Raw genomic sequence first — 24,747 nt, forward strand, 5'->3', positions numbered from 1 at the left:
GTGTCCCCCAATGTCCCCATATCCCCCATCCTCATGTCCCTATATCACCATGTCCCCCTGTGTCCCCCCCATATCCCCATATCCCCTATATCCTCCCCTGCCCCCCCACGTTCCCATATCCCCCCCATCCCCATGTCCCCCCATATCCCCCCCATATCCCCTATATCCTCCCCCACCCCCCCCACATCCCAATATCCCCCCATATCCCCCCATATCCCCCCATATCCCCATATATCCCCCACCCAAGCCCTATACACATCCCTCTCCCCCCCTCCCTATTTTTAGGATCAGAAAGACCCCCCCCATACCCCCCCGTACCCCCCCGTACCCCCCTCACCCTTTCCAACCCCCCTCCCACCCCCCCCTATTTTCCGGGGCTCCTGTCTCTTTAAAACCAGCGCCATCTTTGAAGCGGGCAAAACCGGCGGCATCGCCAGCCGGGCGGCGCGGCGCGCATGCGCAGAGCGCCCGGCGCGGCCGGAAGTGCGCAGGGCGGAAGCGGGCGGGGAGGGAAGGAGGGAGAGGGCGGCTGGAGGGTTCCAGAAGAGAGCGGAGGGAGCCGGGCCCCCCCCCCTCCCCCACACGCACCCCCCCGCCATGGTGGATTACAGCGTCTGGGACCACATCGAGGTGTCGGATGACGAGGACGAGACGCACCCCAACATCGACACGGCCAGCCTCTTCCGATGGCGGCACCAGGTCGGGCCCCCGCCGTTGCCGCCAGGCCTCGTTGTCATGGCAACCGCGCTAGGCCCCGGACCCCCCCCCCCCCCTTCCCCTCCCCGTTCCCCTTAAGCCCCGCTGCTCCCGGGAGGCTTCGTTGCTATGGCAACCAGGCTAGGCCTCAGCCCCCCCCCCGGCTCCCTGAAGGCTTCGTTACTATGGCAACCCGGCTAGGCCTCGCCCCCCCCCCCTTTCAGCCTTTCCCATTGGGGTCCCGGTTGCCATGGAGACCGAGCCCCCCCCCCAGTTGCCATGGTGACCGCCCCCCCCCCCCCCTATCGCCCCCATCCCTTTTGGGCCCGGCCCCCCCCCCTTGGACCCCCTCTCTCCATCCCCTTGGTGTCCAGGTCCCCCGTTTCCATGGCAACCCCCCCCCAGGACCACCCCCCCACTGTCACACTTATAGGGCTGGGGGGTTTATAGGGCCCTGACCCCACAGCCTCACCTCTGACCCCTTCCCCATAGTGCTGGGGGGGACCCCAGGCCCCTCAGCCCCCCCCCCCCATCCCCATTTTATCCCCGGGGGCTCTCAGCCCTCCCCCCACCCCCCGCCAGGCCCTAAAACCTCCCTTTTTTCCCCCATCCTAATAAAGACTGAACACGGGGGGGGGGGGGGGATTTCCCTTATGGGGGCAGCGCTTGGGGTCTTGCTGGAAAGGGGTGGCCTTTTGGTGCTGTTTCCATCCCTTCCAACCCCAAAAAAGGGGAAAAACACCCCATTTCTAATTAAAAAAAAGTGAATTTCTGCTTCTAATCCTATTGGGAAACGCTTTGAGGTTTCGGGGGGGGGCTTAAAAGTTTGAAATCCCCCCCCGCAGGCCCGCGTGGAGCGCATGGAGCAGTTCCAGAAGGAGAAGGAGGAGCTGGACAAGGGGTGCCGCGAGTGCAAGCGCAAACTGGCCGAGTGCCAGAGGAAGCTGAAGGAGCTGGAGGTGGCCGAGGCCGAAGGCGGGCGAGCCGAGGTGGCCCGGCTGCAGGCCGAGGCTCAGCAGCTACGGAACGAGGAAAGGGGTTGGGAGAGCAAGCTGGAGGAGCTGAAGAAAAAGGAGAAGAACATGCCCTGGAACGTCGACACGCTGAGCAAAGACGGCTTCAGCAAGGTGGGTTTTTGGGGGGTTTTTTGGTTTTTCGGGGGTTGTTTTCCCTGTATCCCACCCGCCCCGGTTTTTTTGGGGTGTGGATTTGGGGTCAGGCGACGTGGCTCGGCCCCGCAGAGCGTCTTCAACGTCAAGCCGGAGGAGAAGGAGGAGACGGAGGAGCAGAAGGAGAAGAAGCACAAAAGCTTCGTGGAGAGATACGAGAAGCAGATCAAACATTTCGGTGAGCCCCCGGGCCCTGGGGGGGGCCTGGTCCTGGGGGGGGGCCCAAAACCAGGAAAAAAACCATGATTTTTTCCTCATTTTACCCATTTGACACCTTCCTCTCACCTCCTTTTCCCTGCTGAGGTGAAAATCGGGGCTCTGCCCATCCTTACTGGGGTGTCCCCAGTCCCTGGGGGGTGTCCCTGGTACCTGGGGGGGGCCCAGTCCCTTGGGGGGGGCCCCAAAACCAGGAAAAAAAACACATTTTTCCTCATTTCACTCATTTTGCACCTTCCTCTTGCCTCTTTATCCCTGCTGAGGCGAAAATCAGCGCTCTGCCCACCCTTACCGGGGTGTCCCCAGTCCCTGGGGGGTGTTCCTGGTCCCTGGGGGGGGCGCAGTCCCTGGGGGGGCCCCAAAACCAGGAAAACCCCACAATTTTTTCCTCATTTCACTCCTTTTGCACCTTCGTCTCTCCTCCTTTCCCCTGCCAAGGCCCAAATCAATTTCTCCCCAATTTATTCCAGCTCCACCACGCTTTACGACTCACAGGGCGGTTGGAGGGGGGGGGTTAATTGATTAATTAAGAACAATTAACCACGGGGGGGGGGATTTTGTGTTGGCCAGGCATGCTGCGGCGCTGGGACGACAGCCAGAAGTACCTGTCGGATAACCCACACCTCGTTTGCGAGGAGACAGCTAATTACTTGGTGATCTGGTGCATCGACCTGGAGGTGGAGGAGGTGAGGGGGGGGCCGCGGGGGGGGCCCTGCCCCTTTTACCCCCCCCCCCATCACCTTTTAGAGCTTTTTTCCCCTCCCAATTCCCCCCCCTCATCGCCTTTTGGAGCTTTTTCCCTCCCCACCATCACCTTTTGGGTCATTTTCCCCCTGCTCAACCCCTCCCCGAGCATCCTCGCGGGGAATAAAAGCTCTCGGGGTGATTTTTTTTGCGGAATTTGGGTTTTTTTTGATGATTTTTTGGGGGTTCTGGGGCAGAAACACGCGCTGATGGAGCAGGTGGCCCACCAGACCATCGTCATGCAGTTCATCCTGGAGCTGGCCAAGAGCCTCAAGGTGGATCCCCGGGCGTGCTTCAGGCAGTTCTTCACCAAGATCAAGGTGAGGACCCCCCCCCTTCCTTCCCACACCACAAAAAAGAACCGTTTTCGCCTCTTTTTAACCCAAATTTTCCAACGCACCGAGTTGTACGACTCGGCTTCAGTTCTTCAAAGCTGAATCTTCAAAAACGACACCAGGGAGGGCTGGGAGGAGGGGTGGGGACCTTTATTTTTGCTCCCCTTCTTTCTTTTTTCTCTTTATTTTGCCCCCCCTTCTTTCTCTTCTTTCTTTTTGCCCTTTTCTTCTTTTAACCCCTTTTGTTTTTTCTCCCCTTTTTTGTCCCCTTCTTTCTTTTTTCTTCTTTTTCCCTTCTTTCTCCCCTTTTTTCTTTTTCCCTTTTTTTTCTCCCCTTTCTTTTTTCTTCCTTTTTCCTTTTTTCCCTTTTTCTCTCTCCTTCTTTCCCTTTTTCCTTCTTTTTTCCCTTTCTTCCTCCCTGCTTTCCTTTTTCCTTTTTTTTCTCCCCTTTTCTTCTTTCTCTTTTTCTCCCCTTTTTGTTTTTCTCTTTTTCTCCCCTTTTCCCTTTTTCCCTCCCCTTCTTTTCCATTTTTTCTCCCTTCCTTTCTTTATTTCCTTTTTCCCTTCCCTTCTTCCCTTTTTCCCCTTTTCCTCCCCTGCTTTCTCGTTTTTTCTCTTTTCTCCCCTGCTTTCCCTTTTTCCTCCCATGCTTTCTTTATTCCCTTTTTTTCTCCCCTCCTTTCCTTTTTTTCTTTTCTCCCTTTTTCTCCCTTTTTTTCCTTTCTTTTTCTCCCCTTTTCCTCCCCTTTTTTCCTTTTTCCTTTCTTTTCCTCCCTTTTTTCCTTTTTCCTTTCTTTCCTCCCTTTTTTCCTTTTCCCCCCTTTTTCTCCTTTTTTTCCTTTCTTTTTCTCCTTTCTTTTTCTCCTGTTTTTCCTTTCTTTCTCCCGTTTTTCCTTTCTTTCCTTTCTTTTCTCCTTTTTCTCCCTTTCTCCTTTTCTCCTTTTTTCCTATTTCTCCCCTTTTTTCCTTTCTTTTTCCTTTTCTTCTTCTCCTGTTTTTCCCTTTTTTCCTTTCTTTTTTTGTTTCTCTTCTCCTTTTCTCATTTTTTTCTTTTTCTCCCGTTTTTCCTTTTCTTTTTCTCCCGTTTTTCCTTTCTTTTTCTCCCGTTTTTCCTTTCTTTTTTCGTTTCTTCCCTTTTCCCTTTTTCTCCCGTTTTTCCTTTCTTTTTCGTTTCTTCTCCTGTTTTTCCTTTCTTCTCCCGTTTTTCCCTTTTTTCCTTTCTTTTTTCCTTTCTCTTCTCCTTTTTCTCCTTTTCTCCTTTTTTTCCTATTTCTCCCCTTTTTTCCTTTCTTTTTCTCTCTTTTTCCCTTTCATTTTCTCCCTTTTTTTCCTTTCTCTTCTCCTTTTTCTCCTTTTCTCCTTTTTTCCTATTTCTCCCCTTTTTCCCCCTTTTTCCCCCATATTTTTTTCTCCCTTTCCCCCCCCGCAGACGGCCGACCAGCAGTACATGGAGGGCTTCACGGAGGAGCTGGAGGCGTTCAAGGAGCGCGTGCGGGGCCGTGCCAAGGTGCGCGTGGAGCGGGCGCTGCGCGAGTACGAGGAGCAGGAGCGCCAGAAGCGCCTTGGCCCGGGGGGGCTCGACCCCGTCGAGGTCTACGAGTCCCTGCCCCCCGTGAGTGGTGGGGGGTGGGGGGCTTTGGGGGAGGCTAAGGGGGTCCTGGGGGGCTTTGGGGAGGGGTTAGGGGGGTTTTTGGGGGTGTTGGGGGGTTTTGGGGGGGTTGGGATTTTTTAGGGGGGGGTTGGGGGAGGTTTGGTGGGGGTTTGGGGGGTTTTGGGGGAGGCTAAAGGGGTCCTGGGGGGCATTTGGGGGGTCCTGGGGGGCTCTGGGGGGTATTGGGGATTTTTGGGGGAGGTTTGGGGGGGTTCTGGGGGGCTTTGGGGGAGGCTAAGGGGGGTTGGGGGGGTTCTGAGGGGCATTTGGGGGGGTCCTGGGGGGCTCTGGGGGGGTATTGGGGATTTTTGGGGGGGGTGGGGAAGTCTAGGGGGCTTCAGGGGGGCTTTGGGGGAGGCTAAGAGGGTCCTGGGGGGCATTTGGGGGGTATTGGGGATTTTTGGGGGAGGTTTGGGGGGGGGTTCTGGGGGGCTTTGGGGGAGGCTAAGGGGGTCCTGGTGGGCTCTGGGGGGGGTGTTGGGGTTTTTTGGGGGGTTTGGGGGAGGTTTTGGGGGGGTTGGGGAGTTTTGGAGGGGGTTTGGGTTTTCTGGGGGGGGGTTGGGGGGGTTGGGAGGGTATTGGGGGGGGTTTTGGGGGGGTTTTGGGGGATATTGGGGGATTGGAAGGGTATTGGGGGGGGTTGGGAGGTTTTGGGGGGGTTTTGGGGGGTTTGGAGGAGGGTGGGGGGTTGGGGGGAGGGGGACTCTGGGGAGGTCTTGGGGGAAGGAGGGGGTTGGGGTGGCTTTGAGGGGGGGTTGGGGGGCTTTTGGGGGGTTTTGGGGTGAGGAGGGGGTTTTGGGGAGGGGGTTTGGGGGGAGCTTTGTGGGGTTGGGGGCTTGGTGGGGGGGCATTTGTGGGGTCTCTTTTGGGGAGGGGGGGGCTTGTAGGGGATGGGATTACCCCGTAGATGTTTGGGGTTTTGGGGGGCTTCATGGGGGCTTTTTTGGGGGCAGGGGGGGCTCGTAGGGGATGGGGCTGACCCTGTAGGCGTTCGGTATTTTGGGGGGGGCTTTGCCCACCCCCTCCTTTGCCCCCCCCAGGAGCTGCAGAAGTGTTTTGACGTGAAGGACGTGCAGCTGCTGCAGGACACCATCAGCAAGATGGACCCCACGGTGCGCACCGGGCGTTTTTTTTGGGGCCGCGGCTCCCTTTTTGATCATTTTGATACATTTTTCCTTATTTTTAACCCTTTTTTTAATATTTTTAACCCTTTTTCCCCCCCCCCTTCGCAGGAGGCCAAGTACCACATGCAGCGCTGCATCGACTCCGGGCTCTGGGTCCCCAACGCCAAGGGGGGGGACAAAAGCGGGGAGGGGGGGGCCGAGGCCGTCTACGAGGAGATCCCGAAGGAGACCCCAAAAGAGAGCGGGGCCGAGGGCAAGGGGAAGGCGTGAGGGGGCCGCTCTTCCTCCCCCCCCCCTTCCTCTTCCTCGCTCCTCGCCGCCACGCACGCTTCTCACCCCCCCCCACAGCCCTTTTTTTTTTTTGGGGGGGGGGGGCATCCCCACAGCCCCCAGCCTCGCCCCTTTGGGGGGGTTTTTGGGGTGCCACGACCCCCCCCAAACTCCTTCACCCCCTTAAAGCCCCCCTCCGATGCTGGGTGTGGGCGGGGGGGGGGGTTTTTTGGGGGTCGTCCCCCCCCCCTCCTCCTCCTCCTGCCGGGGGGGGGCCGGGCAGTGCAATGGTCACCGCGGCTCCAGGGCAGCGCCTGGGCTCTGGCACCAATAAAAGTGATGGAAGTAGAGGGGGTGTCGTGGTGGGGGGGGGGTAAAAATTGGGTGGTGGGGGGGCAAAAAGGGGGTAAAAAGGGGGCTGGGAGGGGTAAAAAGGGGGCTGTGGGGTAAAAACGGGGGTGGGGGGGGCAAAAAGGGGGCGGGGGGGCAGGTAAAAAGGGGGGCTGGGGGGGTGAAAAGGGGGCTGGGGGGTAAAAATGGAGCTGGGGGGGTAAAAAGGGGGCTGGGGGGGAAAAGGAGACAAAAAAGAGGGGTGGGGGTGAAAAGGGGGGCAAAAGGGGTGGGGGGTGTTGGGGGGGGCAAAAGGGGCTTGGGAGGGGGGATATTGGCTCGGGGGGGGTGAAGGGGGTTGGGGGGGGGTAAAGGGGGTGGGGGGGGTGTTGGTTGGAGGGGGTTGGACACGACTTTAGGGATGTGCCCCCCCAATTTGGGCCACGTCCCCCCTCCAGTTAGGACCTTTTGCCCCCCCCCATTTCCAGTTGTACCCCCCCCAATTCAGAGCCTCTGTCCCCCCCATTTTGGGCTATCTGCCCCTCCAAATCCAACCGTGCCCCCCCCAAATTTGGACCATCTGCCCCCCATACCCAGCTGTGCCCCCCCAATTTGCCCCCTACCCCCCATTTTCACCTGTGCCCCCCCAATTTGCCCCCCAGCCTCCCCATTTCCACCTTTGCCCCCCCAAAATTTGCCCCCAGCCCCCCCAAATCCCCCTGTGCCCCCCAATTTGCCCCCCCAATTCCACCAATTCCCCCCAATTTGACCCCCCAGCCCCCCCGTTTCCACCTTTGTCCCCCCAAAATTTGCCCCCAGCCCCCCCCAAATCCCCCTGTGCCCCCAATTTGCCCCCCCACCCACCAATTCCCCCCCAATTTGCCCCCGCCCCCCCCATTTCCCCCTGTCCCCCCCCCCCCAATTTGCCCCCATCCAGTTGAGCCCAAGCCCCGGCTGTGGCCACGCCCCAGTCTCCAGGCCACGCCCCCGTCTCAAGGCCACACCCCCCATTTATCAAAGACCACGCCCACATTACCCAAGACAACGCCCACAAATGTAGGCCACGCCCATTCATCACAGACCACGCCCCCTCCTGCGGCGCTCGTCCCCCCGCCCACGGGGCGCAGGCGGGTGGGCGTGGCCCCGTGGCTGCGTCTGGCCAATAGCAGCGCGCGTCTCATGGCGTCCAATGGGAGGCGGCGTCTCTTCGGGACCCACGGAGCCGGAACCGCGGCCGGGCCGGCGGGGAGCGGGGCCGGGACCGGGACCGGAAGCGGAACTGGGAGCGGAAGCGGAACCGGACCGGGACCGGTGTGTGAGGGGCTTGGGGGGGGCCTGGGGGGGCTGCGGGGGGGGGAGGCAGGGCCGAGGGGGGCGGGGAGAGCGGGATTTGGGGCGGGGGTGGGGCTGGGGAGGGAATTGGGGGCTTTGGGGGGGGGTTATGGGGTCGGAGGGGGGGATTTATGGGGCCGGGGGGGTTTTGTGGGGCTGGGGGGGGGGTTATGGGGCCGGGGGTGGTTTATAGGGCTGGGGGGGGAATGTGGGGTGGAGGGGAGTTGTGGGGTGGGAGGGGAGGATATGGGGCCGAGGGGGGATTTGTGGGGTCGGGGGGGGGGTTTATGGGGCTGGAAGGGGGTTGTGGGGCCAAGGGGGGGGGGAAAGGGATTGGGGGGGGGTTTCTGGGGCCGGGGGGGGGTTTATGGGGCTGGAGAGTTTATGGGGCTGGAGGGGGAGTTGTGGGGCCAAGGGGGGATTTGTGGGGTCGGGGGGTTTATGGGGCTGGAAGGGGGTTGTGGGGCCAAGCGGGGGATATGGGGTTGAGGGAGGATTTGTGGGGCCGGGGGGGGGGCAATGTGTAGGGTGGAGGGGAGTTTTGGGGTGGGAGGGGGGGATGTGGGGCCAAGGGGGGATTTGTGGGGCCAGGGGAGGAATGTGGGGCTGAGGGGGAATTGGGGGGGGACGGGGGAAGTGATGGAGGGTTGGGGGGGCAGTTGTGGGGTTGATGGGATTTGTGGGGCTGGGGGGGAGGCGTAGGGCCGGGGGGATTTGTGGGGGTGGGGATGGGGTGGACGTGGGGCTGAGGGGGAGTTGTGGGGTTGGGGGGGGTGTGGGGGCGCAGGATATGGGGGTCTTCAGGGTGTGGGGCCTGGGGGGAGTCAGAGCAGTCGTGTCTGTGATGTGGGGGGGGCTGGGGGGTCAGGATTTGGGGAGCTTTGGGGTCAGGATTTGGGGAGGTTTTGGGGTCAGGATTTGGAGGTTCAGGACCTGGAGGGCTTTGGGGTCAGGATCGGGTGGGTTTTGGGGTCAGGATTTGGAAGCTCAGGACCTGGAGGGCTTTGGGGTCAGGACTGGGGGGGGCTTTGGGCTCAGGATCTGGGGTGCTGGGACTCCAACCCCATGGCCATCCCCCATTTTGGGGCCTGGGAGGGGCCCTAACATCCCAAATCCCCCTTTATCCCTAGAAACGGGGGTGCCAGCGGCTGGCCCCGATCCCTCCCCGCCCTCTCCTGCCCGCGACCTTTGAGCCGCGGCCTCCTGGGGCCGCCGACCTCGCTCGGGGCCTCTGGCGGGGAACAAAAAGAGGCAAAACCACCCCAAACCTTGCCCTGAGCTTGCTCAGATCCCCTATCAGGCCTGCAGGCACCCAAAGTAAAGCTTTTTTGGGGCAAAACCTGGTTATTTGGTGTCTTTAAGCACCTGAATGCCACGAGAATCGCACCCTGAGCTATTTTAGGGCTGAAAACTCCAGATTTGGTTGGGTTTTCCCTGTTGGGCTGGGTCACAGCTCCGTGTCCATCCCTGTCCCTACAGAAGAGCGGGGCCCGGAGCTGCGGGGTGCGGGCGGCTCGGGGTCCTGGTGGTGATTTGAGGGTGCTGAGCTGCGACCCGAACCCTTTTCTTGGCAGAAAAGAGGAAAAAAAAAAACAATTTGGGCAAATTTGCAGCGAGCAACACCCTCGGGGGCTGAGCTCGGGGTGGAAACCGCGATCCTGCACCCCCTGGGGGGGTCCACGGATCAATTTGTCACCCCCAACCCCTCCTCCCCACGCAGGGAACGCCGTCGCCGCCGCTGCCAGGGGACCAGCTCCGCGTTATGCTCCAGCTGACGGCGAGGTGGGTGCCCGGGGGAGGTGAGGGGGGCGCTCCCGGTGCCCCCTTACCCCCTCCCCGTCCCCGTTAACCCCGTTAACCCCATTAACCCCGTTAACCCCGTCCCCTTTTGCCCCGCAGGAGATGTCTCTGTGCCAGTGCGCGGTGAAGCACAGCGAGTCGGAGCCTGAGGGCTGCTGCTCCCCTCCCGGCGGCGGTGGTGGCCTCAAAGTTTCCCTGCACTGGGGCGGCCCCGAGGAGCGCGAGCGATGCCAGAGCTACCCGCAGGGCACGCCGAGCGCCGAGGAGATCTGCATCGACCTCGCCCGGCGCATCGGTGAGCCCGGCGGCGTTCCCCTCCGCTTGCGCCGCCTCGTCCCGAGCTCTTTGGCACCCCCCCGAGCTCCCCTTTTTGCTCCGAAAAAGCGGCTTTTTGGTGCCGAGCCCGCTGTGGGAGTTCAGCCTCGCTCTTCCTGGCTTGGGGCGAGGCGAGGTGGGAGTCGCAGAGCGCTCCTCTCACCCCTCACCCCAAAAAAACGGGGAGAAATACGGCAAAAAGGGCTCAAGGGTTGAGAAGAGGAGGGGGAGACGGCGCTGTAATTATCCTGACGGGCCAAACGGGCTCGGAGCGGGGCGGCCGGGAGATTTAATTGCTAATTAGTAACGAGCTAGAGACGTGAGAAGCGAAGGGAAGGAACCAAAAGCGCCTTCCCCCAGCCAACCACTTCCACCTCCTCCCCCCGAGTGGGGAAAGGGGGAACGGGGGCTGCGGTCAGGCTGCAGCACTTCTCCTCCTCTCCTCCTCGCTCCCTCGTTCCCCATGCTGTGGGGTCCCCCCCCCCGGGTGCAGCCCTTGCAGAACTGATCCCGGGGGGGGGCTCCTCGCAGCCCTGAGCTGCGGCTCGGTGTCTTTTTGAGCCCCGATTTGCTGGAGCAGGCTGCAGCTCTCCCCTCGCTGGCCAAACGCTCTCGTTTTGGGTCCCAAAAAGCCTCGTTTCGGGTCTCCCACGGCGTTTCCCGCGGCGTCTCTGCACCGTGCTGAGGCTCCTGCGCCCAGCTGGCTTCCCCGGCAGGATGGAAAGCGTGGGGCTGGCTTCAAATGAGGCCCAGATGCCCGTGTCCCTGTTTAACAGCACTTTTAGAGGCAGCAGATGCCCGTGTCCCCCCCTCCCAGCACCTCTCTGCTGCCTCTGACATTTAGGAAGGGTGCTGGGGAGGAGGAAGGCTCCGTCCCCGGGCGCCTCGGTCGCTGCCCCCGCTGTCAGCAGCGTGCCCGGGGGCTGCGCCACCAGGAATCTGGCAGCTCGGAGGGAATCAGCGAAGACTTTTTTATCGTTTTATTCTCTTTTTTAACGTTTTCTGCTGCGAATTCGTGCCTGAGGCTCCTGGTTGCGTTGTCTTCGCAGGCATCACGCCGCTCTGCTACAGCCTCTTCGCGCTCTACGACCCCCAGAGCAGGACCTGGCTGCCCCCCAACCACGTCTTCAAAATCGGCAAGGACACCAACCTCAGCCTGCTCTTCCGCATGAGGTGAGGGCGCTCGTTGAGCCTCTCGAAGCAGCCGGCTGCCTTTTGGAACACAATAAATAAACCCCGGGGTTGTGCTGGCTTCCTCCTGCACCCCCGCGGGGCGGGCAGCTGGTGGAGCAGCCTGGAAACGCGCCCGAGGTTGGCACGGAGCCGGCGAGCCGGCAGGGCTCGGCTAAATCCAGCCCCTGAAGGAGCAAACCAGGAGCTGGACGGCTTTGGAGCCTGCGCCTCGGTTGGAAAAATGAATTTCTCCGGTCCTGGGGCTCCTCTGCTCGTGTCTCTGCTGCCTTGCTCAGCCCTGGTCCCCCCTGAGGCAATATTTTTTTGCCCCCTATGGGCCGTGGCTCCGTTTCCTGACCTCTTGGCGAGGTTTTCAGGCTCCCTGGCGATCCCTGAGCTCGCTGCTGCTTTTCCTCCTGCCGGCAGTCTCGCTGGGGGAGCTTTTTTCAGGCTGAGCTGTCAGGGTGAGGGTAAAAACGCGGGGAGGAGCAGCCTGGGGCTGCCTTCACTCCTGCCCGATGCCTTCGAAGCGACTCCTGCGGCTCCTCCTGCCTCCTGGGGGGCTGGGATGGAGCTGATGCTTCCCTCTGCTTGTCCTCACGTGGGAAATATTGGGAAATTTTGCATGGGAAGATCGTTGTGCCCTCTAGGAACGGGCTGGGTGCTGCAAAAAGCCCCGGGCAGCAGAGCAGGGCAAAGGTTTGGAGTCCTCGCGGCACCTCCAGCCGCAGAATCGACCCACGGCTCTCAACGTGCAGCCAACCCACCTCGTTTTTGGGGACACCGAGTCCCTTCTGCCCCTTTTTTTGGAGCTGGATGTGGTTTTTGGGGTTGAGAGGAGGGGAAAAGCGCCTCGAGGACGTGCCTGGTTCTCAGGTCAGGGTTTCAAAGCGGTTTTGGCGGCGCGGTTTGCCCTAAAAACCTGCTGGGAACCCGTGCAGCCGCCCGCGTGCTCCTTCCTCACCCCCATATCCTCTTGGGACCGGTGGCAAAAACCCTCTGCGGGAGCAGGGAGTCATCATTAGGGGGATTTTGGGGTGAAAACAGAGCATTTTCTGTGTCGGTGAGCGGGGATGACCCCGTCCCGGTGCCCTGCTGCAGGTATTACTTTCGGAACTGGCACGGGATGAACGAGAAGGAGCCGGCCGTCTACCGCAACGCGCCGCGGCCCAGCGAGACCCCCGACGAGAGGCTGCAGGGGGGAGCCGTGCTCGACAAAGCGTCCTTCGAGTACCTCTTCGAGCAGGTGAGGGCTGCAGGACCGGCCGGATCCTGGTCGGGCCGGGATTTGGGCCACCCAAGGGCTCAAACCCGTTCGTCAGCGGCTGTTTCCCCAACTTTGGGTGCTTTGTGGAAAGGGCAAACACAGCTGGGGGCCTGCCAGGGCCCTCAAAGCTTTTTTTTTTAATCCAGCTGGGTTGAGGGGATCCTGTTACAGCATTAAAAAACAACAAAAAACAACGTGGGAAAAAAATAATATGGGAAAAGCAGCCCCGGAGCCGGCGCAGGGTGTTTTTTTTTTCCTCTCATTGTTGAATTTTCTTCCTCCTCCTCGCCAGGGGAAGTCTGAATTCATCAACGACGTGGCGTCCCTGAGAGACCTGCAGACGGAGCAGGAGATCCAGAGGTTCAAGAACGAAAGCTTGGGCATGGCCGTGCTCCACCTCTCTCACATCGCCATCAAGAAGGGCATCTCCCTGGAGGAAGTGGCCAGGAAATACAGGTGAGCGCCTGGCTCCGGTGCCAAAAAGCTGGAAATTTCTGCTCTGTGCTTTTCCGAGGGGCTTCTCCTGCTCTGCCTGCAGGCTGCTGCAAGAGGGCAGCAGGAGCCAGCGCAGAGGGGGCGGCCTGCTTGGCTCCGTGCCCTCGCTTTCCCTTTTCCAGCCAATTTTCGGAGACGCCGGGGCAGCGCAGCCTGCTGGGCTGCTTTAGGGCGCGATCCCAGCACGAAATTTATTTTCCTGAGCCGTTTCTCCCTCCCCCGTGCAGCTTCAAGGACTGCATCCCGCGCTCCTTCTACCGCCAGATCCAGCAGAACAACTACCTGACCAAATTCCGCATGAAAACCGTCTTCAAGAAATTCGTGCAGCGCTTCCAGCGCCACACGGTCAGCGCGGGGAAGCTGACGGAGCAGGACATCATGTACAAGTACCTGGCCACCCTGGAGCACCTCGCGCCCCGTTTCGGCAGCGAGCTCTACCCCGTGCTCTCCCTGGAGACCTCCTCCGAGGGCGAGAAGGCGCCGCTCTACGTCAACGGGGGCCACGCGCCGGCGGAGCACGGCCACGCGCTGCTCCCCAGGGACCCCCCCGTGACCCACGAGGTCCTTGTCACCGGCACGGGTGGCATCCAGTGGCGGCCCGTGCCTCCCGAGGTAGGTTAGCCCTCGGGGTTTTGGCCACGGAGGTGGGGCGAGGTGCAAACCGCACGCTCCCGGGTTTTGCCGCTGCCTCCTGTGCGGTTTGGAGGCCAAACGGGGCTTGGGGATCCCTGAGCTCCCTCCCAGTTCATCCCAGTTTGGCCGCCGGGCTTCGAGTGGTGCCGTTCCCCCATTCCCTTTGTCCTCGGCCCCGCAGAGCGTCGAGGCCGTCGCCCACCGAGGTTATTTCGGGAGGAAAAACCGAAGCAAGGAGCCGGAGCCCCGGGGGCCGCGCCAAACGGAGCCCAGCGAGCCCAAGTGGGCTCATTTCTGCCACTTCCGAGAGATCACGCACGTCGTCATCAAGGACTGCAGAGTCAGCATCAACCGGCAGGACAACCAGTGCCTGGTGAGCACCTCCACCCCATCCTGACACCCGTGGGGGGTTTTGGTTGGGCTCTGGGGGCTGCAAGGGGGCAGCAAGGAGAAGAAAATGGAAAAAATCCATTTTTTTTTCCCCCTCTGGGGATGGCGAGGAGAGAAACGAGGATTTTTCCACGATTTTTTTCCCCTCTGGGGACAGCGAGGAGAGAAACGAGGGTTTTTCCACGATTTTTTTTCCCCTCCCTGAGTTCTTCGCTCTCTCCTCGGGCTGGCTGGGGGGATTTGGGGCGGTTTCCTCTGATTTTGGCCGCTTTCTCGTGCCCCCCAGGAGGTGCTCCTCCCGTCCTACGAGAGCGCCCTCTCCCTGGTCTCGCTGGTGGACGGCTACTTCCGACTGACGGCCGACTCCAGCCACTACCTGTGCCACGAAGTGGCTCCTCCACGCCTCGTCATGAGCATCCTCAACGGCATCCACGGCCCCATGCAGTACGTCCCGTGGCCCGCAGCGTCCCGGGGGACGTCCCGGGGCCGTGGGGTTCGTCTCGAGCCTCTTCCCCTTTCTCCCCCTCGTTAGGGAGGAATTCGTTTTCGCCAAGCTGCGGCGGGAGGAGCAGGAGGAAGGGCTCTACATCATCCGCTGGAGCGTCCTCGACTTCAACAGGATGATTTTGTCCGTGGTCAAACGGGGCCACCAGCAGGTAGGGCGGGCGTCCCGGCGCCTCGCGGCCTTCCCCGGGGAGGATTCGCTGTGCCAAAAGGGAAATCTGCGAGCTGGAAATTTGCTTTTTGCTGCTTGGGTCCTAGCTGGGCTCGGCCAGCGGAGTTTCCATGCGGGAGGGCGAGGGGAGCAGCTTTGAGGTGTGGAGCAGCCTGCGCTTTTGGTGCTGAATCCCTGCAGTTTTGGGTCCTGATCCTGTTCCTGTTAAATCCCCGCAGTTTTGGGTCCCGTTTCTGCTAAATCCCTGCAATTTTGAAATCCCTGCAGTTTTGGGTCCTGCTCTTTTTGCTGCTAAACCCCTCTGGTTTTGTGTCCTGCTCTTCTTGCTGCTAAATCCCTGCAGTTTTGGGTCCTGCTCTTTCTGCTGCTAAACCCCAGCAGCTTTGGGTTCTGCTATTTTTGCTGCTAAAACCCTGCAGTTTCACATCTTACTCTTTTTGCCTCGAAATCCCTGCAGTTTTGGGTCCTGCTCCTGTTCCTGCTAAATCCCTGCAGTTTTGGGTCCTGTTTCTGCTAAATCCCTGCAATTTTGAAATCCCTGCAGTTTTGGGTCCTGCTCTTTTTGCTGCTAAATCCCTGCAGTTTTGGGTCCTGCTACTGTTGCTGCTAAACCCCTGCGGTTTTGTGTCCTGCTCTTCTTGCTGCTAAATTATTGCAGTTTTGGGTCCTGCTCCTGTTGCTACTAAACCCCTGCAGCTTTGGGTTCTGCTATTTTTGCCGCTAAAACCCTGCAGTTTTGCATCTTACTCTTTTTGCCTTGAAATCCCTGCAGTTTTGGGTCCTGCTCCTGTTCCTGCTAAATCCCCGCAGTTTTGGGTCCTGTTTCTGCTAAATCCCTGCAGTTTTGAAACCCCTGCAGTTTTGGGGCCTGCTCCTGTTGCTGCTAAACCCCTGCAGTTTTGAAATCCCTGCAGTTTTCTGTCCTGCTCAGCAAACCAGGGAAGGGGAACGGCTCCGTTTGCTCGCCCACCAAGGGTCAGGCAGAGCCGTGATCTCCAGACGGTGCCGACCCCATTAGGACCGGGGTCGGAGCTGCCAAACTTTGGGTCCCGGAGCTCCACCACCCGTCCTGACTCCTCCTGCCCTCCCTCAGGGCCCCGGGGCGCAGGGAGCCCCGAAGTACCGGCAGTTCCGCATCCAGAAGAAGGGCAGCTCCTTCGTGCTGGAGGGCTGGGACCGCGAGTTCCCCACTCTGCGCGAGCTCCTGGACGTCCTCAAGGGCTGCACCCTCAAATCCGGCGAGGAGAGCTTCACGGTGAAGAGGTGCTGCCCGCCCAAACCAGGAGGTAGGGGGGCGGCTCTCCTCCTCCCCCGGGAGCGAGGGGGCACCGGGCGGTTTCCGAAGGCTCGGTTCCCTCTTCTGGCAGAGATCTCGGACCTGCTGATCACGTGGAAGGTGAAGGACAGCACGAAGCAGATCCTAAACCTGACCCAGCTCAGCTTCCACCAGATCCGCAAGAACGAGATCACGCAGGTCAGTGGCTTTTGGGGACGGGGCACGCGGATTTTGGGGACAGATCCCGAATTCCCGGTCAGGGCATGCCACCAAACCCCCGCCACCGTGCGAGGGAAGGACAGAGACATATTTTAGGGTTGCTTCAGCCCTTTATTCCCTCCCTCTGCAAGGAGGGGGCGAAGCAAAGCAGCAGCACGGTCGGCTCAGGGCGCAATTCCTTCCCTGCCCACCCACAGCCCCAGCGGGGGGACGGGGAGAGCCCCGCTGCTCATTTTCCTTCTCCCTCTGCCCTCAGCGAGCCCACCTGGGGCAAGGCACCCGCACCAACATCTACGACGGCGTCCTCAACGTCTGCAGCACCACCGGGGCCGACGACGAGGCCGAGTACTTCTCCAGCGAGCCGAACAACAACAGCAGGGAGCTGCACGTGGTGCTCAAAGTCCTGGACCCCAGCCACCGAGACATCGCCCTGGTGAGCCCCGCGATCTTCTTGCGCGTCGATCCAGGTCCCTGGGCAGCTTGGTGGTGCCCCCCAGCTTCCTGACCCTCCTTTTTTGGCTCTTTCCAGGCGTTTTTCGAGACGGCCAGCCTGATGAGCCAAGTGTCCCACGTCCACCTGGCCTTCGTGCACGGCGTCTGCGTGCGGGGCTCTGAGAGTGAGTCCCGGGCTGGCCCCGCACCCATCGGCCGCCCTCCCGTTGCCGTTCCTAGGGCCGGATTTCGGGGCTGCTGGCCCCAAAACGACCCTGCTTTGTGTTCCCAGATATCATGGTGGAGGAGTTCGTAGAGCACGGCCCTCTGGACGTGCTGCTGCGCAAGGAGAAGGGCCGGGTCACCGTCAGCTGGAAGATCACCGTGGCCAAGCAGCTGGCGAGCGCCCTGAGCTACCTGGTGAGGGGCTGGGGGGCACAGCGGGGAGGATTGGTCCCTTTGCTCAGCTCTCCGAGCAGATAAATGTGTTTTTTTTTAGCGTGATAACCTGTCCCTTCTCCCTCTGTCGTGGAGGTGAGCGCTTTTGTGGGGACCCAAAACGCTGGAGCTGCTCCGGAGCTTCAACTGGGGGCTGTGGGGCTGGGAAGGAGAGGAGGAGGAGGAGGAGGAAGCTGCTTCCTCTGCTTGCTGGGCTTCTGGCCAGCAGCTCAGGAAGGCGTGAGCTGCGCTGGGTAATCCCCAGGCTCCGGATTTGCCCCCAGGCTCCAGCTTTGTGCGGAGGGATGAGGAGAGAGGCAGGGAGGGGACGGAAGGCGGGGGCCCGGGAGCGCCGCAGCCGTTTTGTTTCCCCGGCGTTCCTCCTCTCCGACCCTCTTTGTCTCCTCGTTTCCCCAGGAGGACAAGAACCTGGTGCACGGCAACGTGTGCGCCAAGAACATTCTGCTGGCCAGGAAGGGGCTGGAGGACGGCTCCCTGCCCTTCGTGAAGCTCAGCGACCCCGGGGTCAGCTTCACCGTGCTGTCTCGAGAAGGTACCGCTCCCCGCGGGGCTCCCTGGGCCGGGCAGGGCTGGGCCCGGGCTTGTTGGGAGCTGGTGGAGGTTTTTCCACCTCCTGCGGCTAGCCAAAAGCGTGGGCTATGCCTCAGCTGCTCTGGCAACGCCTGCCTGCCTTCCAGCCCTCAGTTTTGGGCGCTGGAGAGGTTTTGATGCCAGCCCCGTGACGGCAGCCGGCCTGAAAGCTGATCCCGCGGGGTTGGGGTTGTGTCTCCTTCTGGCTGACCCCCCCACCCCTGTGCCTTCTCCTTCCCAAAGAGCGCGTGGATCGCATCCCCTGGATCGCCCCCGAGTGCGTGCAGGACATGGGGAACCTCAGCACGGCCGCCGACAAGTGGAGCTTCGGCACCACGCTGCTGGAGATCTGCTTCGACGCCGACGTCCCCCTCAAGGAGCGCACGCCTTCCGAGGTGACAAAGGGACAGCGGGGACAGCGGGGCGCTTGGCTTCCCTCATCCTCACGGCTTTGAGCTCCTCCGTGGCTGCGGGCACGTCCGTGACCTGTTTTTTTTTTTACCTTTTCTCCCCCAGAAAGAGCGTTTCTACGAGAAGAGGCACCGCCTGCCCGAGCCCTCCTGCAAGGAGCTGGCCACGCTGATCTCGCAGTGCCTCAGCTACGCGCCCAGCGAGCGCCCGTCCTTCCGCACCATCCTCCGGGACCTCACCCAGCTCCAGCCCCACAGTGAGGCCCTGCCCTTCCCTCCCCTGCCCTGCCCTTCCCTCCCCAGCTTCTTCCCGGCGCTGGCGTGGGCACAGCCGCAGCCAGCGTCTGCTTTTGGGAGCTCGCAGCTTCAATAATGGTGTGAGCCCTCCCCACGGGGCTCTTTGCTCCCCTCCCTGGCCAATTTTTGTTGGGGAGCAAAGCCCCGGAGCAGAAATTATCTCCCAGGCTGCAAGGGGAGGAGCAGAAGGGGCTCAGAGCTCGGCTGGCCCCTGACCTCTCCCGTCTTTTGCAGACCTCGTGGATGTCACCTCCGTCAACCCCGACTTCCCCGTGTCCGACCCCACCGTCTTCCAGAAGCGCTACCTGAAGAAGATCCGCGAGCTGGGGGAGGTGAGGATGGATCCCCCAAAGACACCGAGGTCTTTTTGGGTGGGCTGGGACACGCGGAGGGGCTGGGACCCCGTCGGATGTTCCCTTTGCAGCAGCCACGCACCGTTTATACGCTCCCATCCCCTCTGAGAGCAGCGGCCTCTTTCTGCCCGGATTTCCCCCAAAAATCTGCACCTCAACGAGGCTCAAAAGTCTTTATTTCCAACCCGTTGCCACCGTGGCTGTTCCCTCTGCCCAAAAACCTCCCTGGCCCGGCTGGGGGAAGCGGGGAACGGTGCCGGTGGTGCCCCCAATCCCTGCTCCAACCCTCCAGGGGCATTTTGGCAAGGTGAGCCTCTACTGCTACGACCCCACCAACGACGGCACGGGCGAGATGGTGGCCGTCAAATCCCTGAAGGCCGGCTGCAGCCAGCAGCTGCTGGCCAGCTGGAAGAGGGAGATCGAGATCCTCAAGACGCTCTACCACGAGAACATCGTCAAGTACAAGGGCTGCTGCAGCGAGCAGGGTAAGGAGGAGCTGCGAGGAGGGCACAAACCCGGCTTCCAGGCTCTGTTTCGTGGAGCCTGAACGCGTTCTGCTCGCTCCCCGTCAGCCCGGGTGGCGGGGAGGCTCAAAACACAATTTTTGGGGTGTTTCTCCTCCCCCTGGGTGTTTTTTTTTTTGGGATTTCTGCCTCACCTCCTCCTGCTCCTCGGCCAGGGGAGAAGATCGTGCAGCTGATCATGGAGTACGTGCCGCTGGGCAGCCTGCGCGACTACCTGCCCAAGCACAACGTCAGCCTGGCGCACATCCTGCTCTTCGCCCAGCAGATCTGCGAGGTAAAGGCTCCGACCTCTGCTGGGGCATCCCCGAAATGGGGAAAAACCTTGGGGAAAAAGCACGGCGACAGCTGGCCGGGATCTCTGCCCCCTTGAACCTTCGCTTCCCTTTTGGTCTCCCCATAAATGGTTCCAAGTCCCATTTTCCCTCCCCAAAACGGTTCCAATCCCCTTTTTCCTCCCCAAACTGCCTCTAAAGCCCCTCTAAACTGCCTCAAACTGCCCCCTTTCTCCTCCCATATATCCTTGTTATAGGGAAAACCTTGGGGTAAAAGCACAGCGACAGCTGGCTGGGCTCCCTGCCCCCTTGAACCTTCGCCTCCCTTTTGGTCTCCCCCTAAATGGCTCCAAGTCCCATTTTCCCTCCCCAAAACGGTTCCAATCCCCTTTTTCCTCCCCAAACTGCCTCTAAAGCCCCCCTTCTCCCCACATAAATGCCTCTTGATACAGGGAAAAACCTTGGGGTAAAACCACAGCGAGACCTGGCTGAGCTCCCCGCCTCCACCTCCCTTTTGCTCCACCCCTAAATGTCTCTAAATCCCGTTTTCTCTCCCCAAAACGGTTCCAATCCCCTTTTTCCTCCCCGAACCGCCCCTCCCATGCCCCCTCTAAGCCCGTTTTCCCCCCCGTCGCAGGGCATGGCCTACCTGCACTCGCTGCACTACATCCACAGGGACCTCGCCGCCCGCAACGTGCTGCTGGAGAACGAGAACGTGGTGAAGATCGGCGACTTCGGCCTGGCCAAAGCCATCCCTGAGGGCCACGAGTACTACCGCGTCTGCGAGGACGGGGACAGCCCCGTCTTCTGGTGAGCGCCGCCACCCCAATTCTGGCCCCATTGGGTCCCCAGTTGTGGCCCTATTGTGGTCTCGATTGTGGCCCCGTTGGGTCCCCAATTGTGTCCCTATTGTGGTCTCAATTGTGGCCCCGTTGGGTCCCCAATTGTGCCCCCATTGTGGTCTCGATTGTGGCCCTATTGGGTCCCCAATTGTGGCCCCATTGTGGTCTCCAATTGTGCCCCCATTGTGGTCTCGATTGTGGCCCCATTGGGTCCCCAGTTGTGCCCCCATTGTGGTCTCAATTGTGGCCCTATTGTGGCCCCATTGGGCCCTCATTGTGGTCTTGATTGTGGCCCCATTGGGTCCCCAGTTGTGGCCCCATTGTGGTCCCATTGGGCCCTCATTGTGGTCTTGATTGTGGCCCCATTGGGTCCCCAGTTGTGGCCCCATTGTGGTCCCATTGGGCCCTCATTGTGGTCTCGATTTTGGCCCTGTTGGGTCCCCGATTGTGTCCCCATTGGGTCCTGCTTGTGGTCTCGTGTCCCTGTTGGGCCCCAATTGGGTCCCGATTGTGGCCCCATGGGGTCCCCAGTTGTGGCCCAATTGTGGCCCCATTGGGTCCTTGATTGTGGCCCCCTTTGTGGCCCTGTTGGGTCCTCGTTGGGTCCCTGATTGTGTCCCCATTGGGTCCCGACTGTGGTCTTGTTATGTCCCTTTTGGGCCCCATTGGGTCCCTGATTGTGGCCCCATTGTGGCCCTTTTGGGTCCCAATTCTGGACCCATTGTGGTCCCAATTGTGGCCTCATTGGGTCCCCATTGTGGCCTCATTCTGGCCTCATTGGGCCCCGATTGTGGCCCCCTTGTGGCCCCATTGGGTCCGTGTTGCGGCCCCAACTGTGTCCCCATTGGGTCCCAATCATGGCCCCGATTGTGTCCCCATTGTGGCCCCGTTGGGTCCCCGATTGTGGCTCCCTTGTGGCCCCGTTGAGTCCCTTTTGAGTCCCAATTGTGGCCCCATTGGGCTCCGATTGTGTCCCTTTTGAGTCCCCATTGGGTCCACGTTGAGTCCCAGTTGTGACCCCATTGTGTCCCTATTGTGACCCCATTGGGCCCTGATTGTGGCCCCATTGGGTCCCTGTTGAGTCCCTGTTGTGGCCCCATTGGGCCCCAATTGTGTCCCTGTTGAGTCCCCATTGGGTCCCCATTGGGTCCCAATCATGGCCCTGATTGTGTCCCCGTTGGGTCCCTTTTGAGTCCCAATCGTGGCCCCATTGGGCTTTGATTGTGACCCCGATTGTGTCCCCATTGAGTCCCAGTTGTGACCCCATTGTGTCCCTATTGTGACCCCATTGGGTCCCTGATTGTGTCCCCATTGTGGCCCTATTGTGCCCTGATTGTGGCCCCATTGGGTCCCTGGTGAGTCCCTGTTGCAGCCCCATTGGGTCCCATTGTGCCCCCGTTGGGCCCTGATTGTGTCCCTATTGTGACCCCACTAAATCCCCGCTGTGTCCCCAATCCCCCGTTGTGTCCCCAATCCCCCGTTGCCCCCCAGGTACGCCGTGGAGTGCCTCAAGGAGTGCAAATTCTACTACGCCTCCGACGTCTGGTCCTTTGGGGTGACCCTCTACGAGCTCCTGACGCGCTGCGACCCCGCTCAGAGCCCTCCCGTGGTGGGTTTGGGGTTTGGGGCCGGGATCCCGGGGTGGGGACGATCCCGATGCTGGTTCCTCACCCCCTAAATCCTCCCCCGTAGAAATTCATCGAGCTGATCGGGGCCACGCAGGGGCAGATGACGGTGCTGAGGCTGATCGAGCTGCTGGACCGAGGGAAGAGGCTGCCCAGCCCCAAAGATTGTCCCTGCGAGGTAAATCCCCTTTCTCCCACCCCAAAAGTCCCCACGTGGGATGAGGGAACGGGCAGAAATGGGGCCCTGCCCATCCATCCCGTTAAAAACCCCCTCCATGTTTTTTTTAGGGCCCTGACCCTTTTTTTGAGCATTTTTTCACCTCAACCCCATTAAATTGTCACCCTTACATGGGTTTTTTAGGGCCCTGACCCTTTTTTTGAGCATTTTTTCACGTCAACCCCATTAAATTGTCACCCTTACATGGGTTTTTTAGGACCCTGACCCTTTTTTGAGCTCTCTTCCCCTCAACCCCGTTAAATCATCGCCCCTTCATGTTTTTTTTTAGGGCCCTGACCCTTTTTTTGAGCATTTTTTCACCTCAACCCCATTAAATTGTCAACCCTCCATGGGTTTTTTAGGATCCTGACCCTATTTTTGAGCTTTTTTTCACCTCAATCCCATTAAATCATCGCCCCTCCATGGGATTTTTAGGAGCCTGACCCTTTTTTGAGCTCTCTTCCCCTCAACCCCATTAAATCGTCGTCCCTCCATGGGTTTTTTAGGGCCCTGACCCTTTTTTTGGAGCTTTTTTTCACCTCAACCCCATTGAATTGTCACCCTTACATGGGATTTTTAGGGCCCTGACCCTTTTTTTGATTTTTTTTTTCACCTCAGCCCCATTAAATTGTCACCCTTACATGGGATTTTTAGGGCCCTGACCCTTTTTTTGAGCTTTTTTTCACCTCAGCCCCATTAAATTGTCACCCTTCCATGGGATTTTTAGGGCCCTGACCCTTTTTTTGAGCATTTTTTCACCTCAACCCCATTAAATCATTGCCCCACCATGGGATTTTTAGGGCCCTGCCCCTTTTTTGAGCATTTTTTCCCCTCCATCCCATTAACTCCTCACCCCTGGGTGTTGTGTTTTTTTTTTTTGTTTTTTTTTTTTTTTAGGGTCCTGTCCCCTTTTTGAGCATTTTTTCCCCTCCACCCCATTAAATCCTCACCCCTGGGTGTTTTTTTTTGCCCCCCTGCCCCCTTTTTCTGACCATTTTCCCCTCACCCCATTAAATCCTCCCCCCTGGGTGTTGTTTTTTCTTTGCTCCCTTCCCCTTTTTTCAACCTTTTTCCCCCCACCCCATTACCTCCTCACCCCCTGCCTGTTCCCTTTTCCCCCCCCAGCCCCTTTTTTTTTTTTTTTTTTAACCTTTTTCCCCTTTTTTTCCCCCAGATCTACCGCCTGATGAAGAACTGCTGGGAGGCCGAGGCCTCGTTCCGCCCGGCCTTCCCCAACCTCGTCCCAATCCTAAAAGCCTTCCACGAAAAATACCGGGCCCAGGCCCCCTCCGTCTTCAGCCTCTGCTGAGGGGGGGGGGGACAACACACATTTAGGGCCCCCCCAGCCCCTTTAGGGCCGGGAGACCCCACCTTTAGGGTTTTTTTTTCCCCTTTTTTTGGGGGTGGGTTTTAGGGCGGGACCGGGTTTCGCTCTGTTTTTTTTTTTTTTTTTGGGGTTTTGGGGCCTGTCGCCGCCGTGCCTCTTTTTTCACCCCCCCCCTTTTTTTGTCCTCGCCTTATTTCCCCCCCCACACACACACCCTACACACCAAAATGGGGCCAAACACTGTGAAACGGGATGGGGACGGCCCCAGCCCCTCCGCACCCCCCTTTATGGGGTCCACGTCCCCCCCCCTGCCAAAATTTGGGGACCGCGAGCTTTAGGGGCAGAGGGGGGGGCACCGAGAGGGCACCCACCCCATCCAACCCCCCCCCGCGACCCCAAAAAGAGGGGGTCAGCGACAGAATTTGGCACTTTATTGCAGTTTGGGGTTTTCCGCTGCGTTTTGGGAGGTGATTTTTAGGGTCGGGGGGGGGGCGGCGCTGTGTCTCCCCCCCCCACAAAGCTTTTTGGGGTGTGGGGGGGTGGTGCTGCCCCCGGGAGGGGTTTTTAGGGTCGGACGGAGCTGATTTGGGGGGGACGAGGGGGCTGGTGGCCCCCCCACACCTCGAAATGTGCAAAAAGGGGGGGGCTGCTCCGCCCCATAACCCTTTATTTATTGCCTGCTGTGTGATGCCGCGGCCCCCCCCCCGGTTATGGGGTGGGGGGCGGCCGGGGGGGCCCCAATAAAGGTTGTAACGGCCCCGGCTGCTCTGCCTGCCTTATGGGGGGGGTAATGGGGTCTGTGACCCCCCCATAATGGGGTAGGGGGGGTTATGGGGTGGTTTGGGGGGGGGTCAGGGCTCCTTTGGGGCTTATAGGGTGATTATTTTTTTTGGGGGGGGGGTCAGGACTCCGCAGGGTGCAGAGGGGAGTTTGGGGGGCCCTGTAGGGTAGGGTTTTGGGGGTCCTATGGGGGGGTGTCAGTGTTCCCTATAGGATTTGGGGGGGGGAGTTTTGGGGTCCCTATAGGGTTGGGGAGGATTTTGGGGTCCCTATATAGGGGCAGGGTTTTGGGGGTCCTATAGGGTGGGTGTCAGGGCCCTCTATAGGAGTTTTTTGGGTGTCAGTGTTCCCTATAGGATTTGGGGGGGCTTTTGGGGTCCCTATAGGGCTGTTTATGGGGGTGTCCTTCTCCTCTATAGGGCCAAGGGGTCTCAGAGACCCCTATAGGGCTGGGTTTTGGGGTCCTATGGGGGGTATCAGTCTTCCTTATAGCATTGGGGGGGGAGTTTTGGGGTTCCTATAGGATTG

At 59.9% G+C, this 24,747-nt stretch overlaps 2 protein-coding genes across 2 annotated transcripts; both read left to right on the forward strand.

Moving 5' to 3' along the window:
• The first annotated feature begins 540 nt into the window (after positions 1-540).
• Positions 541-6,553, forward strand: CDC37 (cell division cycle 37, HSP90 cochaperone). The gene is made up of 8 exons (XM_084501787.1): positions 541-699; positions 1,542-1,823; positions 1,938-2,043; positions 2,652-2,767; positions 3,023-3,145; positions 4,590-4,772; positions 5,852-5,923; positions 6,044-6,553. Exons 1-8 carry the CDS (start codon positions 598-600, stop codon positions 6,203-6,205), a joined length of 1,146 nt encoding a protein of 381 aa, XP_084357913.1. The 5' UTR covers positions 541-597; the 3' UTR covers positions 6,206-6,553.
• A 990-nt stretch (positions 6,554-7,543) lies between these two features.
• TYK2 (tyrosine kinase 2) lies at positions 7,544-24,198 on the forward strand. Its single transcript, XM_084501581.1, has 25 exons — positions 7,544-7,846; positions 9,588-9,649; positions 9,767-9,962; positions 11,032-11,155; positions 12,257-12,401; positions 12,715-12,878; positions 13,145-13,529; positions 13,732-13,923; positions 14,227-14,384; positions 14,473-14,596; positions 15,710-15,902; positions 15,984-16,090; positions 16,368-16,544; positions 16,641-16,728; positions 16,836-16,963; positions 17,399-17,534; positions 17,816-17,967; positions 18,089-18,239; positions 18,514-18,611; positions 18,925-19,117; positions 19,312-19,430; positions 20,066-20,238; positions 21,762-21,879; positions 21,963-22,073; positions 23,287-24,198. Exons 3-25 carry the CDS (start codon positions 9,770-9,772, stop codon positions 23,419-23,421), a joined length of 3,564 nt encoding a protein of 1,187 aa, XP_084357707.1. The 5' UTR covers positions 7,544-7,846; positions 9,588-9,649; positions 9,767-9,769; the 3' UTR covers positions 23,422-24,198.
• The last annotated feature ends 549 nt before the right edge of the window (positions 24,199-24,747 follow it).

This window comes from Aythya ferina (genome assembly GCF_964211825.1).
Source record: "Aythya ferina genome assembly, chromosome: 33".
Classification (NCBI taxonomy): domain Eukaryota; kingdom Metazoa; phylum Chordata; class Aves; order Anseriformes; family Anatidae; genus Aythya; species Aythya ferina.

What these genes read in the sequence shown, in the direction of transcription:
- CDC37 (XM_084501787.1), top strand. Translation starts at nt 598, where the DNA reads ATGGTGGATTACAGCGTCTGGGACCACATCGAGGTGTCGGATGACGAG. An exon ending in TCTACGAGTCCCTGCCCCCC is followed by an intron (nt 4,773 to 5,851) that starts GTGAGTGGTGGG and finishes TGCCCCCCCCAG; the next exon opens with GAGCTGCAGAAGTGTTTTGA. An exon ending in TCAGCAAGATGGACCCCACG is followed by an intron (nt 5,924 to 6,043) that starts GTGCGCACCGGG and finishes CCCCCTTCGCAG; the next exon opens with GAGGCCAAGTACCACATGCA.
- TYK2 (XM_084501581.1), top strand. Translation starts at nt 9,770, where the DNA reads ATGTCTCTGTGCCAGTGCGCGGTGAAGCACAGCGAGTCGGAGCCTGAG. An exon ending in CGAGCGCCCTGAGCTACCTG is followed by an intron (nt 16,964 to 17,398) that starts GTGAGGGGCTGG and finishes TCGTTTCCCCAG; the next exon opens with GAGGACAAGAACCTGGTGCA. An exon ending in CCGCTCAGAGCCCTCCCGTG is followed by an intron (nt 21,880 to 21,962) that starts GTGGGTTTGGGG and finishes CCTCCCCCGTAG; the next exon opens with AAATTCATCGAGCTGATCGG.